Source organism: Carassius gibelio, chromosome A6 (genome assembly GCF_023724105.1).
Source record: "Carassius gibelio isolate Cgi1373 ecotype wild population from Czech Republic chromosome A6, carGib1.2-hapl.c, whole genome shotgun sequence".
In the NCBI taxonomy this organism is placed as follows: domain Eukaryota; kingdom Metazoa; phylum Chordata; class Actinopteri; order Cypriniformes; family Cyprinidae; genus Carassius; species Carassius gibelio.
The window spans coordinates 16,245,669-16,266,084 of record NC_068376.1 but is presented as its reverse complement, the minus strand read 5'-3'; the positions used below and the strand labels follow the sequence as shown (position 1 = coordinate 16,266,084).

The 20,416-nt window shown below is 34.5% G+C and overlaps 1 protein-coding gene across 2 annotated transcripts in view; it reads left to right on the top strand.

Moving 5' to 3' along the window:
- The first annotated feature begins 3,798 nt into the window (after window positions 1-3,798).
- The window catches only part of LOC128015534 (serine/threonine-protein kinase N2-like), a 45,895-nt gene continuing 29,277 nt past the window's right edge, over window positions 3,799-20,416 (top strand). Inside the window, exons 1-2 of one of the 2 annotated variants that reach the window (XM_052599417.1) lie at window positions 3,799-4,211; window positions 17,526-17,826. In XM_052599417.1, coding sequence (XP_052455377.1) covers window positions 4,191-4,211; window positions 17,526-17,826 — 322 coding nt within the window. In that variant the 5' untranslated portion in view covers window positions 3,799-4,190. The remainder of the gene's footprint in view (window positions 4,212-17,525; window positions 17,827-20,416) is intronic. The other variant, XM_052599416.1, reaches the window with a different exon arrangement.

The window sequence follows — 20,416 nt, the reverse complement described above, 5'->3', positions numbered from 1 at the left end:
AACTGAATTTATAGTAGACAGAATCATCGTTGACATTAATATTATAAGAGAGGAGAAAAGGAGGAATCATCTAACCCTGAAGTCAGGTTGCCATTGCTTACAGGTAGAGCATCAAACACATTGTGTGCTTTATGTGTGATCTGCTCACAAATAGGTTTAAAGGAATATTTCACCCAACAGTGGAATTCCATTTAACAGAAAAATTTCCAGTCAAAGTTCGCCAAAAGAGTTTGTTTACCAACACTCTCTAGAATATCATGTATTGTGTTCTGTAGAAGAAAGAACGTCATACAGGTTTGGAACGGTTTGAGAGGGACTATATGATGACAGAATTTTCATTTTTGGTTGAACTAGGCCTGCTGCTTTAAATTTCACGGGCACAAACATGATAAATAATTTAACTATTAACAATTAAAAATAATAATGAATTATGTTTCGATAAATAATTTCACTCCTTTTTTTACATTCAACTGATTATTAATGCTCAACTAATACTTTAACATAATAATTTAATAGAGATCAATTTAATGTGTAACAGTATGAATACAAATTTGAGAATTATTGTTATTTTAACCATACACGCGTTCAAAACACTCGCGTTTCCACGTCCCTGTACCCTGAAAACTATTGCACTGGTTTCTTGAAACTTCGAAAGCTTTTTATACAATCACTGTTTATACATCAAATAAATAATAATAAAATCTAATAATAATTTGTATATCAAATAAATAATTTCACTCCTTACTGTGTGTTACATTCAACTGATTATTAATGCTAAATTAATACTTTAATATTATAATTGAATAGAGATCAATTTAATGTGTAACAATATGAATACAAATGTGAGAATCATTGTTATTTTATTAATTTTATTATAAAAAAAATCTGTATATCATGATAAAACCATTTAAAACTATAACCAACTAAATCTTAATTGTGATATTACAAATTACCACTAGATGGCGTAAATACATAGTAATGGCCAAATACATGGATTAAGCTTTTTTGTTGTTGTTGTTGTTGTTTAGATGTGATAAGCAATAATAATAACTCGAATGATTAATTCTTAAATATAAATTACTTGTGCCTTTTGTAATATGAATATAAAGTAAGAAATACATGTACAGAAAAAATACTAATAAATAATAATAAAAGATTTAGCAAAACTGTTAATGTTTAAGGTTCCACTTCATTCATAATAATAATAATAATAATAATAATAATAATAATAATAATAAAAGTTTATAATTCATAATGTCATTTAAAACAGCTAACATTATTACATTTAAAAAAAAAATGAATGTCTCAATGAAAAAGCTTAAGTGTAGAATTTATCACTAGATGGCGTAAAAGACATGGTAAAAGTCAGATGGAAGAATTTAGTCCTCTAATGTGAATGTTGTACCTGATAGCACTGTTATTCCCAACACTGAAATGAATATAGTATTCAGCAGTGTTTATACTCAGTGCATGTGCTGCAGTACATGAGTCTGATCATATTGTGTGTAAATGTGTGCGTGATACAATGTTTCAATCAGTCACACAAACAACCATTGAGAATGACAGCTCTCAGGTCATTTTTAAATCAGACTAAATTATGTCGTTCTTCATTGTGCCTTTATGCGAACTCAAGAAGCAAGGAGAGCAAAATATGTCAAAACTGTACAGATCTAAAAGCACAGCTGTTAACCCTATTCGAGCCGGCATGTGTCTCTCTCAGGTATGACAGTACAGTTAGAGAAAGGACCTCTACTGCCCTGAAAGACAGCGGAGACCAGGACAACTAGAGCCCCAGATACAGATCCCCTGTAAAGACCTTGTCTCAGAGGACCACCAGGACAAGACCACAGGAAACAGATGATTCTTCTGCACAATCTGACTTTGCTGCAGCCTGGAATTGAACTACTGGTTTCGTCTGGTCAGAGGAGAACTGGCCCCCCAACTGAGCCTGGTTTCTCCCAAGGTTTTTTTCTCCATTCTGTCACCGATGGAGTTTCGGTTCCTTGCCGCTGTCGCCTCTGGCTTGCTTAGTTGGGGTCACTTCATCTACAGCGATATCATTGACTTGATTGCAAATTAAAACGGACACTATTTCAACTGAACAGAGATGACATAACTAAATTCAATGATGAACTGCCTTTAACTATCATTTTGCATTATTGAGACACTGTTTTCCAAATGAATGTTGTTTAGTGCTTTGGCGCAATGTATTTTGTTTAAAGCACTATATAAATAAAGGTGATTGATTGATTGAATCCCTCCCTTATGCACAGTATGACGCATCTCTGATTTTCTTGATTACTCATGAGTCATGAATCATGACCAACCTGCTCACATTGCAAAAAAAAAAAAAAAAAAATTCTATTAATACCCCTGTTGCCCCAGAGACTGGTTTTACTGGTTTCCCTTGTGAATGCACAAAGCTAATGTGTCATTTATGCTTTTATGGTAATACTCTTTTCTCCATAAAGTTGTTAAAAGCTTACAAAAAGTTTATCTCAGTGACAAATCTATCAGAACAGTAACACATGATTCCTCATACAGCAGAACAGCGAGTCTTCATTTGATTAACTGTGTAATAGAAATCTACAATACTCTGTCATTCTAAAAGAGGAACTCCTGGGATGATATATTGACATTTCATGCTTTAGTCCAATATCTAAACCCCTGTACTGAGCATATTGGTGTAACCTATATAAAATCAACTGCAGATTATCATGGATGATAGAGAAACACATGGCCTTACACAGGAAGCCCAATTGTTACCACAGGAAGTGTCTAGCTCTTAGCTCTTTGGGAGCTGGGAAGTCAGAAAGCCAGTGGTGGTTTCAGAGGTTTCAAACAGGAGATGATTCCCCATGGTATCAACCAAATTCAAACCAAAGTTTGACCAGAAAACAGAAGAAAAACAGAATGAACAGATTTATGAAAAATGTACAGAGATATCTATCTATCTATCTATCTATCTATATATATATATATATATATATATATATATATATATATATATATATATATATATATAATAAACTAAACTAAAATATCATTCATCAAATAAAATATTTTTCATCGATAAAGAGGAGAGTAGACAACATGACGAGATGAATGGATCAAGCTTACAGTCCTTACAATGGGTGCATTACTTTTTGTTCTCATTTCATTACGCAACTGTCAAAAGTAAATGATTTACATACATACTATATTTGTGTCTTGGCTTGATAAAAAAAAAAAGGCAGAAAAACAGAAGTACTGTTTGTGTGTTTGTGTGTGTGAGAGAGAGAGAGAGAGAGAGAGAGAGAGAGAGAGAGATTAAAAAAAGCTATTTAAAAAATAGGCTAATAAATAATTTATAATATAATATAACCCTATTACACAGGCACCCTATAACACAGGCCTATTATATTATAGTTTATTATGGCCTATTTAATATAATATATTATTATTATTATTATTATTATTTATTATTATATTATTATTATTCATTACTACATATACCTTGTACTGTACATAAAACTCTGTATAAATGTAATAAATAAACAATATAGCCTATAAAACATCTATTTCCACATTTTTGACAGGCTGAAGCCTACAGAAAACACTGAGCACCAGCTAGTCTTGTGTAAAAATGTAATTTCACAAATGCATAGGAAATACTCTCTGCTGTGTCTCAGTAACTGTCAAACATTAAAGCGCTGATGTAATCTGATACACTCATCTAGTAAATATATAAGAATGATCAAACTCTATATTTGGCAGCGTGGATGGACGCTCATGGGAAAACGCTAGCAGATAGTCTCTGATCACATGACTGGAAGTGTAGGATCTGACTCCAGCTGGGAGAGAGAGAGAGAGAGAGAGAGCAGAGGAACGGAGCAATACACGCGTTCAAAACACTCGCGTTTCCACGTCCCTCTACCCTGAAAACTATTGCACTGGTTTCTCGAAACTTTGAAAGCTTTTTATACAATTGCTGTTTATATATCAAACAAGGATATTTGGGCAGCGTCATGGGAATTGGGAAGTTTACCGGCTGCGCTGTGGAATAGCCCAAGTCGTGGATCCGATGTGTCTTCTTCAGAATCAGGAAGAAATACGAGCTTACTTGGAGAGAAGTGAAGAGGTTTAACTTCTTACTGACTTTTCCCCCGTTTTGCTCTCTTGAGTTTGATTCAAAGTTATTAAGAGGCAAGATGGCGGCCGATCCCGTGCAGGTGAGAGAAGTATTAGATCTTTTATTTACCAACCGCGCGCTTTTATTTACTAACCCACTATGTTCGCGTTACCTTGGTTTTAATCTTCCCACTATATTAAAAATTCAACTCTTCTTAAGCATTATATAGTGACTTTCAACTGTATCTGAAAGGGTTAAATGTGGCCTAGAAATTTTGACACACAGACCAACTGTTACTTCAATCCCAGCATGTAGTGATTAAACTATACATTTATGTTGCATATGAAATGTATTGTATGTATAATAGTATTGTATTTGCATAAATAGCTCCAGATGGCATTACTCAATGTTTTGTACCTCTTTGTGCTTATTCGCATAATCTTTTTTACTAACTAACAAGACCTTATTGTTATGTTTATTCATCTGCATATGTACAATAGAGCTATATGTTTACTATTTGAAAATGAAATTAGATTCCTTTTTGTACACTGCCTAAAATGCACTAATACGTCCTTTCGTTTTCTCAAAAGAGAGCTGTTTTCATGAAGGAAATATTAAATGATTTACAACGTCTGTCTAAACAGGAGTGTATTTGTGCACACAAAATAAATGTAGAAGCTGTGGAGCATAACCTCTTCTTTCGTGCCTGTGTCATGGGGGGAAATCTGGAGTAAAATCTATTATTAGTAACATATCCTGAACGATTCCACCCTGGCAACTCCCTGAAACATTGAATGCTGTATGGCAACGTCAGTGTTTGTTTGCTTGCTTTTATGAAACAAACACGTTTCTAAAAACACTCATTATAATTTCAAGATATACAAGGCGCAATAGGCAAATTTTGATTTTATTAAGAATTAATTTAGATAATTATAAACTGGCTTTTTGCAAATTGAAGGTCATGTAAATGGATATTTTGCCTTATTTAAAGGTTTTAGTCCAGCTGTTGCCTAATTTGATCGTCTTCACATCATTGGGGATGCAACAAAATTTGATATGTTTATTTCTTAAAAGACTTGTTCCTTTAAATATAATGTTATATTTTTATCTTTTGGCTTTTAACTATCGGGAGTTAAAACCTTTGTTTACTCACTTAGTTGTGTGACAGTCTAGGCGTTGTACTCTAACAACTGTCATTCTGAGGACACAATGTTTCAAACAAAATGATTCAGGTGAAAACAATGCAAAGGAGGAAATAAGCATATTAAGTAGTATAGAAAGTGTAAATGGTTGTGAATCAGGCCTTTTGTGAACAGGATTATTTCTAAACTCGTGTCATTCTGTTGCTTTGAGAGGGAATTGTGTGATTGCTGTGTTTGGGTTGTGTCTCCTCCCCATCTAATTGCAGTGAGGCACAACTGAAACCCAGCAAGTTAAATGGTACTAGTTTGTATGTTCAGAGGGACTCCGGCAGGTTGGTTTTGGCTGGAGTGTTGGATAGGTATCCTCTGGCCCTTATCTGGGGCCAAATCGCCTGTGTTACTGAAGAAGAGAGGCATTAGCTTAGAAATGCCACAGTCTTTGTGTAGCTAGGGAAGATGCTGTACAGATAAGCACATTTTTATTTTCTTTAAAGATTATTTTTTAAAAGTTTGATGTCAAACACATTGGCATAAGCAGAACTAAAAATATTTCAGTTTGTTTGCTGAAGATGAGGGCATGTTTCATTGGAAAGATGAACGAGTCATTATCTGGCTCGGCTCGGTGTTCATCTTCAGTTCTCTTTTTACAGCAGTTCAGTCAATGTACTGTTTGAGTACATGCATTACTCCGGGATACTGGTTTGTTTGAACTCAGAGGAAGCCACATTAAAAAAATTAACAGCTTAAGTCATTTGTGGATGAATAAAACGATTCAGTTCGATTTGGTGAACTGGTTCAAAAATATCTGGTTACATCGAATGATTCATTTTTTCTTACTTTTCTGGACATGGACAGTAGACCGTGCACACAGCTTCAATGGAGGGACTAATAGCTTTCGGACTAAATCTAAAATATCTTAAACTGTGTTCCAAAAATAAACGGAGGTCTTACGGGTTTGGAACAACATGAGGGTGAGTTATTAATGACATAATTTTGCAAATTGGGCGAACTAACCCTTTAATCTTCATTTTTACTTGGTAGGTCACCTGACATATATTCCCATTTAATCTAGTTCTATAAAGAACCCTGTGTAAGATGTTACCTGAATGATCTGTGTCAGAGCACAAGGTCTATTGGCTTATGTGTTTGCTGTGAGTGCTGCAGAGGTACTTAAGCTAGTGGGTTAGAGGAAAGGCTTTTCACTGTCGTGGGTGCTGGGGTCATGGTAAAACCATAATAGGATGAACTCTGAGATAAAACTCACAGGGTGATGCTCAAACCCTCATTGGCAAAAGTAAATCAGAACACATGGACACTAGAACTATAGGGATATATCAATAATAGTTAATGAAATATTATAAATATGAAAAAAAAAGAAATATATTATTTAAAAAAATAGATTTTTTTCTTATTCTCTTTTTAATAATTCATAGTTTATATTTAATAATTTCCAGTTATATGTGCTAATACACCCTCTACGGACACATTGGGAATTCAATCGCCATTGGCTAGTAAATTTTTTAGTTTACTCGCCAGACTGATATATATATATATATATATATATATATATATATATATATATATATATATATATATATATATATATATATATATATATATATATGTATGTGTGTGTGTGTGTGTGTGAGAGAGAGTGTAAGAGAGAGAGAGTGTTTTTAAAATGGCACAGCTTTTTAAATACCTGAATTACACTCTTAACTGTCAGTCAAGCATTATAATATGATATCTGGATAATCAAGTATTATTTAATAATATATCTTTAGTAATTATAATTAAAGCTTGGTAACCGTATACAAATGCATTGACATTTTAACGGAATTTAGGACTGGTGGTGGTGCTTTGTTGATCATTCAGTGTTTCTGTAAAAAAAAAAAAAGGAAAAGTGAACAATAATACTGATAAGATGATAATAATAATAATTATATTACTTCTGTTAATAAGAACAGTAATGGATTCATGAATATTAATCAGGTTGTCTGCGTTCGGTCAAACTGATTTGCTCAGTAGGTGAGCACCAGCCAATGAGATTGCCGTTTGCACATTAGTTCCACCCACGACTAAGGAACTACGTTATTTTTACAGGAAAATACAACATAGAATATCATTTAGCGCGTATATGTAGCACGTCAATTCTAGGGGTGCTCCGATCACGATCGGCCGATCGTTAATGCGCATCTCGTAATATTAGCCAATTGCCAATTGTTACTAGTTTCAGTATTTCTTCTTGTTTAGTGATTAATTTAAGATTTAAACTGCCTTATAAAAAAAAAAGGCTTTAGAGGTTGATTCATGATTCAAACTCTGTTTAAGTGAATTGAAACACTTAAATCAGATTTATTGATTATTTAGCATTACATGCTTAGGTTAATACTGTCTATAATGCAGGTTAATATTTCTGTATATTACTATTATTGTTATATTACAAGCATGTAATGCTAAATAATCAATAAATCTGATTTAAGTGTTTCAATTCACTTAAACAGAGTTTGAATCATGAATCAACCTCTAAAGCCTTTTTTTTTTATAAGGCAGTTTAAATCTTAAATTAATCACTAAACAAGAAGAAATACTGAAACTAGTAACAAACTAAAATGTTCTGGGAAACTTGATGCATTGTAGTTTTAATCAAAATAATAAATATTTATTTGAATACTAGTACTTTTCATACAATAAATGCCACTCAAAGTGCTCCACAAAAAGAAAGATTGTTAATAAAATTGCATTAGTTTTTTCGCAGATGGGAACTCAGAATGTCAAGGGGAAAGAGTGAATCTGCAGTATCAGTTTCAGTTTTTCTCTATCTGTTTGCTTCACTGTTGTCCAGTTTTGCATTTCATTGAACCAACTCTGACCGCACTGAGGAACACCAGTTTCAGAGATTTCCTCTTATTTAAATATGTCTTGTACGCATCCTAGCAGTTTGAAAATGAAATGTGCAGTTAAAAAAGTTCAAAACTAAAAGTTTAATGTGCTATCATATTTTAAAATAATGTACACTTAACCCTACCCTAAACCTAATCAATAGTTTGAACAAAAGCAAACATAATTAAAAGGCATTTAAAATGGGCTATTAAAAATACAATTTCAGCTTGCTTTTGTCAGGTGATGACACTGTTTCACAGAAATGCAATGCTCTACCAGGTGAGCTACTGAGAAAGTTTGCTACCTCAAAAAAACTATAAATAAGGATCTGGTTATGTGATGCAAACATTAAAATGTATTTATTTACTAATCATTCACAACTGTAGAAGTGTTTTGAGGTGTACAAGCAAAAAGCAAAAAAAGTGTACAAGCAATAGGGATAACCGCACCCTGGAGAGGATTGTGAAACAAAGCCCATTCAAAAATGTGGGGGAGATTCACAAAGAGTGGACTGCAGCTGGAGTCAGTGCTTCAAGAACAAGACATGGGTTTCAGCTGTAGCATTCCTTGTGTCAAGCCACTCTTGAACAACAGACAGTGTCAGAAGCATCTAAAGACAAATAAGGACTGGACTGCTGCATTTCTTTTGGAAATCAGGGTCTCAGAGTCTGGAGGAAGAGAGGAGAGGCACACAATCCATGTTGCTTGGGGTCCAGTGTAAAGTTTTCACAGTGAGTGATGGTTTGGGGTGCCATGTCATGTGCAAGTGTTGATCCACAGTGTTTTCTGAGGTCCAAGGTCAACGCAGCCGTATACCAGGAAGTTTTCCAGCACTTCATGCTTCCTGCTGTTGACCAACTTTATGGTGACACAGATTTCATTTCCTAACAGGACTTGGCACCTGCACACAGTGCCAAAGCTACCAGTACCTTGATTAAGGACCATAGTATCCCTGTTCTTAATTGGCCAGCAAACTCGCCTGACCTTAACCCCATAGAAAATCTATGGGGTATTGTGAAGAAGAAGAAGATTCAATATGCCAGACCCAAGAATGCCGAAGAGCTGAAGGCCACTATCAGAGCAAACTGTGCTCTCATAACACCTGAGCAGTGCCACAGACTGATCGACTCCATGCCACGCTGCATTGCTGCAGTAATTTAGGCAAAAGGAGCCCTTTTACTCAACTAAGTATTGACTGCTGTACATGCTCATACTTTTCATGTCCATACTTTTCAGTTGGCCAAGATTTCTAAAAATCCTTTCTTTGTATTGGTCTTAAGTAATATTCTAATTTTCTGAGATACTGAATTTGGTATTTTCCTTAGTTGTCAGTTATAATCATCAAAATTAAAAGAAATAAACATTTGAAATATATCAGCCTGTGTGTAATGAATGAATATAATATACAAGTTTCACTTTTTGAATGGAATTAGTGAAATAAATCAACTTTTTGATGATATTCTAATTATATGACCAGCACCTTTAAATCTTTCAGATGAAAATCATATTTGAGGTGGATGAATGATAGGCAAGTGTTTGGATGTTAATAAGCCGTTAATGATCTGTCCATCATGGACTTCATACGTCATTTATTTATCCTGCCACACCAGAGCAAGCAGAAGTAGAGCATAAAGAGAAAGGGCAACTCGAATTAAGTTAAAAATGTAAATATACAGTTTATTTATATAAAGGGTAAATTTGTGTATGAAGTTGGGTATCATTGTGTTATTATGATGCCCGGTCCCACCCACTCCAACTGACATTTTTTCTTGACCCGTCCCACTCATGTGATTAATAGTGATTTTATTTCCCATCCCGCGGGATTCACGAAAAAAATGTCAGCCTCTAGTTTGTTATGCAGTGTGGCCTCTGTGTTCCCTGTGAATGGATTTGTTCAAAAGCCAGGTACTTCTCACTGGGTGGAACATTTAATATGGGAGAAAAACCCATATTAAATGTTTTTGTTCTTTGTAGTGTTGTCAAAAGTATCGGTGTACTGAATTTTTTCAATGTGATGATGCCAGCATTTCAATTCGCATTTTAACAGTTGTTGAGTGGACTTACAAACATCTCAGATTGGTCGTTGTGTTCATGCGCTCGACAGATATGTCTGTGATTGGCTAAAATGCTAGCAGGAAATGCTGGGATCTTCACATTTTTCAAATTTCAGGACCGACATTGGTGACAACACTAGTTATTTTTGTATATGTTCACCTCCCCCCCTCCCCCCACCCCGTCTCTGACTCATGTTGTTGGCATTGTCTGTCTTCAGAGTCAACTCCTGCCTTTTCTCTTAGCTGCATTACTTTCTGTGTTTAGCCAGCCAAAGCTTTTACAGGACTCTCCAGAGACGGCACATAAAAGTTTCCCTGTCTCTCACTGCTATATTTAAGAAAGCTGAGAAGGTGAGGTTGTTCTCCAGTCACACTAGGTTCTTGGCTCTTAAAACAAGTTTACATCTTCGTCTCCGTCCTTGTGACCATTTAGATATAGTCACATTTACCATTGTTTGTCAAAATCCAGTCAGTTTAAATAGGAATCCCCTATAACAAATTTCAAAACATACCAAAATAATTTCCCAGGCAGATATCACAACAGGTTCAGGTTTGATCTCTCTTAATTTGATGTGTGGTTCTGATTGGTTGAATTTAAGGAAGTAGATGTTTGATGTCTTTGACTCTGGTTATTTTCAAACCACCATGGCCTCAGTCTGAGTCGCCTTCATTCAACAGTAGATTAACAAATGCTTATCTGATATCAGGCTTACCTTGAATGGAGCTCTTCCCTGCCAAAACTAGCTTAAACGCTGGACTGATTTCCACACATTCACAGGCTCCTCTTGTTAGAAGAGCTTTGTGATGCTTTATATCTTTGCGTGGGAATGTATATTTTGAGACAGTTCTGGACCCCTTAGATTGCTTCAAGGGTTTTGTGCTATTTAGAGAGAATGATGTTGGGGTCTGTGTGCGTAGCTGGAATCGTCCATTTCTTCGTAAGAACCAGTGGTTTATTGTTTTGTACATAGTCATTAAACACATTTTATTTACCTTTTTGTCATGTGTTTATTAGAGGTTGGCTTTGGGTACCTCATAAATTGATTCTGTTTTGATTCAAAGAGTCACAAGGAATCATACTTTTCTTTTTACAGACATTATGTTGAGGTGCAAATCGTCAGTGATATTCTTCATAAAATTCCAAAAAGAAGCCTAAAATACAAAAACAAAAAAAAACTAAAATTACAAAATGAAAAAACTATGTGCATGCATAATAACGTAGAATCAGACTTTGTTGTTGTTGATGATTTATCCAGAATCATTTGAGAAAGAATCTAGGCCTACAACAACTGATGGACAAAAATTATAATAATCCATAATGAAAAAAATAAAATAAAAATCATCAACTGTTAAGTTTTTTTCATTTTGCAAAAAAGGCTTGTTTTCATTAAACTTCACAGACTTCACTAAATGAGCACAATAAAAAAGCAGTTGTTCTGAATAAATGCATGTTTTGTTATATTAAATATGCATTTAGTTGTTTTTGAAAATTTAAATGTAGATTTAAAGATGTAACGACATTTGAGAGTAGTTACTCTAAAGGAATTGTTGTAATGGGATATAGGCCTAAATGTAATCTAATTCATATATTCATAGTGAATGTGTGTGTTTAGTCTGTGCTTTTGTTTTTCTTTACTATGACATGTTTTAAAATGTAATTTTTATATTTTAACCCATTGTGCACATAGCATATAGCATCCATAGAGACACCATCACTATTATCAGTATCATTTATCAAAATAAATGTTAGTAGAAGTGTGATGCACTTCTTTCTGTTTTTTGCTTCCACCGCTACTGAAAATGATATGATTTCTTCTGGATATAGACTAGCCTATAGCTTTATGATTTATGGTCTGTTGCACTTTAAAGCTTGTGGTGACCTTGGCTTTCAGACGTTTATTCCTCCCTTTTTTTTTCAGGAAGCCTCTAGTTTTAAATCACACCATTTGGTGTTTTTTTTTTTTTCTTCGCTCTGTGTGGTCACATCTAGTTGATTTGAAGCAGTGGGGCTCCTCAGTCAGTGATCTGTGTGCTGACCCCACCCTGCTGATAACACGCGCTCTGAATGCCAAAGACCATGTTTGCTGTATGTCTATAAATCTTTCTCAGGAGGGGTCTTCTCAGTCTCTGTGCTGGTATGTTTGTGTGAACTTTTAGAACTTCAGGCCAGGCTGTAGTGAGAAGGTGGTTTAACCAACATAAGTGGAAAATTATTCTCAGTTGAACTTGTTTTAACCTCACAAAATGAACACTTGAATCGTCTTATGTATTAACAGGTTAATTGTGTTGGATGGATGAGGGCAAACTGTCCTAAAGGCTGTAAATGTCTTATAAATGGTGAATTGGTGCAGAAGTGTCTTAAAGGGATAGTACACCCAAAAACATTTAGCATTTATCAACCTCAACGAGTTGATGAGTTTCTTTCTTCTGTTGAACATAAAAGAAGATATTTTGAATAATGTTGATAACCAAACAGTTGCTGGTAGCCGTTGACTTGCAAAGAATGGAAAAAATAACATGGAAGACAATAGGTACCAACAACTGTTTGCTTCCCAACATTCTTCAAAATATATTCTTTCGTGTTCAGCAGAAGAAATAAATTCATACAGGTGTGGAACAAAATAAGGTTAAGTAAATGATGACAGGATTTTAACACACAGCCTTTTTATGTGAACATTGAGATTTAATGTACTGGCATTGATTGACATTGTTTGACCACTCAGTATTTTTGGGGGGTTAATTACATGATGCTCATTTTTGATAATTTAATTTCAACAAATCAAGTCACTTGCTATTTATTACAGTGGTTCCCAAACTGGGGGGTGCCATGGTTACCACCAGGGGTGTGCGAGAGAATGATTTTGATTATCTGTGTGCAAACATGCTGTGTTAGATATCGCACTTAATAAGGTTATAGTATCCTTAAATATTATTTTTTTATGACTGAAATTTTGATGTTTTCTAATATAGAGTTATATATAGGGCTTGACATTAACACCCACCAACTCGCCAAATGCGAGTAGATTTCAGCAGTAACATGTTGACTCCCATTTTGATGGGATGAAATTTATATACAATAACAGAGCTCAACATTAATGCTTGTCTGGATTAATTCTCTGAGAAGAGAATTTTACTTGCTCCACCAGACAACAAGTCTGATTAAAACATGTAATTATTGGAGCACAGAAATTTTAGTGATGATTTTATTACATTTGGTATAAACGGCAATTGATAATGTATTGACAGTATAACAAGTTTGCGCCAGGTGAGGCTGGTGCAGCCTGTGTTTAAGGGAATCTCGTGGATAAATCAAAACAAATAAAGATAACTGCACACAAAAGAAACAATGTGGTGAAATGTAGTTTTTATATTTATTACATACACGACATGACAAAGAGAGTGCAGTTTTCCCTGAAAAGCATGGTTGAAAATTTAACATGATTCATGAAGATATTTTAGATTTAGTCCGAGAGCTTTCTGTCCCTCCACTGAAAATGTGTACGGTATACTGTCCATGTCCAGAAAGGTAATAAAAACATAATCAAAGTAGTCCATGTGACATCTGAGGGTCAGTTAGAATTTGTTGAAGCATCGAAAAAACATTTTGTATTTGTATCCAAAAAAAAAACTAAATTATGACTTTATTCAGCATTGTCTTCTGTTCCGGGTCTGTTGTCAGTGCGTCACAACACTGCAGTGATGCTGCTGACGTACGACGCTGCTGACGTGTTATCTTTGTTATTGGCTGCACCAGAAAACACGTCAGCAGCATCGTGAATGCACACTACAAAATGAATCCCTTACTTGCATTGTCTGTACATCTGCGCCTTGTTCTTTAGGATGAAAGCATTTGTGGAATTCAGTCATCGAACGTGCGCACATTCAACAAAGCTTGAACGTCTCTGATTTGCCATTGCATCCCTAAGCTCAACAGAATCGTGTATGATGGTTGTAATCCGCAACACTGTAAAATGCTTAAAATGAAATACGATACAACTAGTGTTGTCACAATACCAAAATTATTGTTTTGATACCGATACCTAGTCAAGAATTGCGATTTCGATACTTTTCCTGTAAAGGGAAAATACATTCTCAAATATCATTGATGTGCTTTATTTTAAAACCGGGACAACATTCTAATCATATAACACACTAATAAATGAACATATGAACAGCAGATAAACAAAATTAACAAAATATGAAATATCAAAATATAAAAAGTAAAATAGAGCAATGACATTCAAGGTACAGAGCAGCATTATCTCAGTTATCATAAGAAACATAAGAGTAATAAATTAATCTTGATTCTGAACTTTGAATAAAAAATATGAACAGCGATTATATTAAACAATGTTTCTGAACTCAGAAGATTAAATGTCAAAAGATAATATCAATTTAAGAAATGGCATTCAAGTAAAAAAAAAGTAAATAAAATTTAGCAGCAATATCTCAGATATTGTAACTTATTCTGAATTTCGGTCAGTTGTGCAACCTTTTCTTTCAGAAGAGAAAACTCAGCCAGTAAGCTTCAATTAGCGACATCTTTATTGAGCGTCATCCTTTTCTTTCAGTCATGCAATATATGCACATACACATACAGCCTAGTGATACGCGGGTCGGGGTTTTTTTCAACCCGCGGGTCCCGCGTTTATGAAATAATTTGGCCCGCCCCAGCCCGCAAATAAGGTAACATTTCTTTACCCACCCCGACCCGCGCATCATCGACATCACGGAAGATACGTTGCTACTAGATCCATATTTCTTGTTCACTGAAGCTCCTCCCTCCACAGCAGCGCGCGAGCGGACTCAGCCGATAAGCGCGTGCTCGGTGCTATAAGCAGCGCATGCACAGCTCGTGAACAGCTCTGTGAACTTTTTCATCCTGTCAAAGAGTTACTCAAGATGTGACGGGGCATGTGATTTGTTGAATGTAGTGAACGATTCTGCCCTTCACTGAACGAGATCGAGAGCTCTTCTCATGCGTGAATGAGTTGAATGAACTGATACATCTCGTTTATGAACACAATTAATGAGTATACAGGGTCAGTGAGCCAAGCATGTAAATCTCGATCAGCAATCTGCAGATACAAAGCGCACTTATAGGTGCTGTGCAGATATGCTTGTTTTCATATTTAGCATACAGAACATAACTCCACGTTTAATCCCTGATTAATGTGAATATTATATATGATGACCAAACAATTAAAATGTTAATTATGCAAGAAAACCTTGTGCTTTGTTCATCTGAACAACTTATTTAAACTATTTAATGTGATTATGCACACATTTTAGTAAAGCCAAATCAGTTTAGTAAAGCCACTAATGCTGGCATCTCGCTCGCCGTAATGCTTTTTTGCTGGTTGCGTGAGGAGAAAGAACACAGACGTCCATAGGGAGGCATTGGAAGCGTGCGTTGCACACACCAACATGAAATATGTCTCTTACAAATCTGGAACGCAGTCATTCTTTGAATTATCGATACTAATAAATTTAGGTATCGTGACGTTTTTCATTTCCGAGAATCACGATACTTTTGAAGTATCGGTGCACCTTGCAACACTAGATACAACATAAGCTAATTTTATTTTAATGCTGCCGTTAACACTTTCTATTCATTTACACTTTGTTAGCAACATACGTAATAGTTTTATTCTGTTTTATGTGTAGGGGCATTTATGTCCAATTCAGTGGCATTTTGGTCCCAAGACCCCGTGGTCAGCAGAAGGCTAAGCCTTACACATGCTCTGTCTATGTTTGTAGTTAATAGATTTGTCTGCTTTCAGCCTTACCCTGGAGTTGGTTCACCTTCTGCCTATGCAACTGTATGCTTGCATGTATTTAAGGTGAAAAGAAAGTTATTTTTGGCTTGATGGTTATGCCACATGGTATTTTTAGAGTCATTAAGAATGAAATATTTATAAAACCTTGTACAAAAGTGCTTTCAAATAAAAACAATTCCTGAATTACAGAGTATATTTTTTATTAAACTGAAACCATATTTTATATATATATATATATATATATATATATATATATATATATATATATATATATATATATATATATATATATATTAGGGCTGGCAAATAATTAAATTTTTTAATCAAATTAATCAGAATTTTCAGTGGATTAATCAGGATTAATCACTATTTGCAATTACACCTGAATCCTAACCATTTTTTTTCTGAAATGCATACCAAAAGATAAATAACAGGACACAGATACATAATTTTCATGTATTGATTCATCAATATGTGGTTCTTTTTTTCTGAATTTCAAAAGTTTAACATTTACTTAATCAAATTTACCTGAGCACTATATCAAACCATGCCATTTAACTACAGATAGTGTAAGAGTTTTAGGTGAACCAGTGGTTAAATATAGCCACATATCTATGAAATTATGCATAGAGAAACTCGAAAGAATGAATTTAGAAACACAAACATGCGCCCTCTGCACTCTGGGCACTCTTGTTTTTGGGAGGTGTTCATTTGCTCTGCCACAATACTTTAGGATCGATATTTTCACGTTCTGAAGGCTTCAAGTGCTAGTAAAACCAAGTAAAAATGCATATGCTTTTCCAAACAGCTGTAATTTTCGCAGCATTGCATGTAGGCGTTCTGCACATGCGCAGTGTGAAACACATGACGCTATAACAGGAAGAAGCTCCAGCATATCAACTACCAAAGTCGTCTCTGTTCATCGAGCTTGGCATGAATGTATTTGAGAGTAACTGGGGTAAAACCTTAAGCTTCTTCTGTGTTATCTTCGCTCGCCGCTGTTTTTTACTATCTTGAGAATTCAGAGATCGACGAGACTTTCCTGACCTGAAGAATTTGTCACACTGCGCATGCGTGAAATGCGGTTAAAAATTTGACGTAATTAACGTCATTAACGCGCAATTTTTGACAGCCCTTATATATATATATATATATATATATATATATATATATATATATATATATATATATATATATATATATATATATATATATATCTCTCATGTACACTCTTTGTCACAGCCACTTGCGCTTGTCTGAAGGTGTTGCGTTGTTCTTGTGAGGATCAAGCTGATTAGCTGGTGCTTTATTCCGTTGCATAACAACCTGAACTGGATCATACAAATGGTGCACTAGCATGTATGTGAAAGTGAATTTCTATCATTCTGCAGCAAAGAAGGAAATTACACACACAATACAGACCACTTATTCTGAGAACTTGCTGTTACGTTGCATCTTGAGAACGATGCTACATTCCAGCATGCATTCTATGTCTCTGAATGCCTCGGATAATTAAAAAAATTTCTGCTATCTCTTTCTCTCTCCTGCTCCTCAGGGTGATACTCGGGGTCAGATGGTCTCAGAACGTCTTGGTCTTGGCCAAAATCTGGACCTCTCGGATACCATGGTCCAACAAAAGCTGGATGAGATCAAGGACCAGATAAAACGAGAGATCCGCAAAGAGCTCAAGATCAAAGAAGGAGCTGAGAACTTGAGGAAGGTGACCACAGATAAGAAGAGTCTGGCTTATGTGGACAACATGCTTAAAAAGTCCAACAAGAAGGTGGAAGAACTGCACCAGGACCTTCAGGAACTGAATGCACACATAGTGGTGAAGGACCCAGAGGAGGTTGCAGGTATGGCTGAATTCACTCCATCTGTGTCTTTAGCTTTTGTATTTATTGTAGCATTTGTTCTTAATCACTGACAAAATTGTACTGGAAAAAATTACCATAAATCCTTTATTTTTTTTATTTTTTTTGTGTAGTAGTATTAGGGCGGCGCGATACAACTTGAACAACATTTATATCTTGACATTTTCCAGCTATTTAATTATCAATGTTGAATTTCTTTATTTGCACTGAAATGGCTTAAAAAATGAACTAATTTAATCTGACAAACCATAAATTATAAGAGTAAAATTGCTTAAAAAATTGCTTCGGGGGTCCCGAGTTCGAGTCCTGGAAAATGGATGGCAAAACTAATCTGACATGGGCTTCAAGAAATGAAGAATATCTATCTCAAGCCTGAAAGGGTGCCATAGTAATAAAATGGTTTAATGGCAATGCCATGTTTTGGACTGAGATAATAAATACCCTAGCGTTCTTTGAACTATGATGAGGGACCATGTAAATAACATGGTATGTAAATATTGTTATCATAATGGTACGCATTCAAGTACCATGTTATTACCTTCTCATGATGTTACTGTACCTTGGTACAACCACAGCACTTTTTTTTTTTTCTACTTTGGTTGTACAACCAAGGACTACAACCAAGCAGTTATCCATGGATATTACCGTACCCTCTAATGTACTGCTAAAAAAAAATCACCACAACAAAGAACAATGATAATGATTTGCGGGGGTTTAAGGGATTATCCAAAATAGAAACTTTTGCATTTGAGCTTTTGGTTATACAAGAGGCTTGCTGTTGAATATTTATATTGTTGCTTTTTTTAACCATCAGGTAGTTTGAGAAGGCAGAACAAAGATTATTTATGTGGCTGTCTTTATTTCCCTGCAAACTTCATTGTCAATAATATTACAATAGTATAATGTGACTCAGATCCTGAAGTTAATCATCTATGAATGCAGATGCAGAAAATGCAATATGACAACAATGGATGAAAGTCTCATCTTTCAGATTGCGTCATTTGTTCCAGGAAATTCAAACAATAAATGCTGTTTTTGCACTCTTTGATGTTGGCACGACAGATCGCTGTGTAAACACCTTAGTTCAAACAGCAGCACAATTTTTTCCTCTTTACTACTAGTTTTAATGCTAAATAAATGAATGAACATTTCAAACATCATGTAATTGCTCAGTCAGTGTTTCAACTGCGGAAAGACGACAATAAAACACCTTGTAAACAAAATGTCACACAGCATTTTATTTACCTTAGATGTACATAGCTCATCAGTTCTCTAGAGAAATTAAGTCTAGAGAAGAATTTTTCATGAATTATTAGACTATTTACTCATATTTTACTAAATTAATATTTTGATATGTAAAAATTGATAGCCTGAATTCACTATAAGTCGCTTTGGATAAAAGCGTCTGCTAAATGCATAAATATATTATATTTAATTAAATTGTTTTCTTAATTATTTAATGTTTAAATCTTTTATGAAAAAGTTATGAGAGCCACTATGTAAATAATTATATTTCAACATATAAAGATTTTATCATTTAGAAGTTAATTTGAAAACTGAGTTATGTGCAATTTATATGTTTTGCATTTTATTTTATTTATTTTTTATTTTATTTTTTTGAGCATTGATTGTTATATTTAAAAATAAATAGTAATCAAATTAAAATCTGTGCTCTGTTGTTAATTTTAACCTTGTAAAAGGGCTCCCTATTAGCTTAGGTAGGTTTTTATTCCTAAGAAATTCATTATTTTAATATATATAATAATTGCATTATTATATACTTTGTAAATTATGCAAAATTGCAGCATTGAAATGATAATTTTATTTTGTCATATAGTACCTCTCTCAGTGAATGGGACAAATATTTTACTGATACTAGTAAAATCCATTTATTGAATAATGTGTGTCAAATAATGTTCTTAGTCTTTTCTTCCTGTGGGGAAACATCCCAGCCAGAAACTACAACAGTTTACTATGAATTAAATGAAAATTAAATGCAATTAATTGTGTAAACAAAATACTAATAATGCCCAGAAAAAAAGTGTGACTTTTAATTATAAACAAGCCCGAAATACACCTAATATGCATTCTTACAACCATCTAAAACATATTATATAAAGGTCATTAAGTAGACATTGTCATAGTTCATAAGCAATCGCTTGCAATAAATGTGTGCTATTCATTGATTGAGAATCACTTTGAAGCAGTATGAAGCACTATTGAGCTTGTAGAACCATAGACTGTATAAAAACATGGACGTAGTGTCTGTGACCACACCCATAGGTTTCCGAAGAGAGTTTTTGAAACCAAAAGTGGGTGGAGCAGGCTGTTTTAAATGTATAGCACTTTGGTGCAACGCTGTTGCTGTTAAATGTGCTTTAAAAATAAAAATGACTTGACTCTAGTGGCCACGCCCTTAATTATGCACAACTTTAAGGCTTGGAATAATTTAAACAGATGAGTTATAAAAAAAATTCACCCCCCTCACAGTTGTCATAAAGGGCAAAATTTGCTATATAGACCAAAATAATTTTTTTGCACCAGGCTGTAAAGTTTTTTTTTTTTTTTTTAT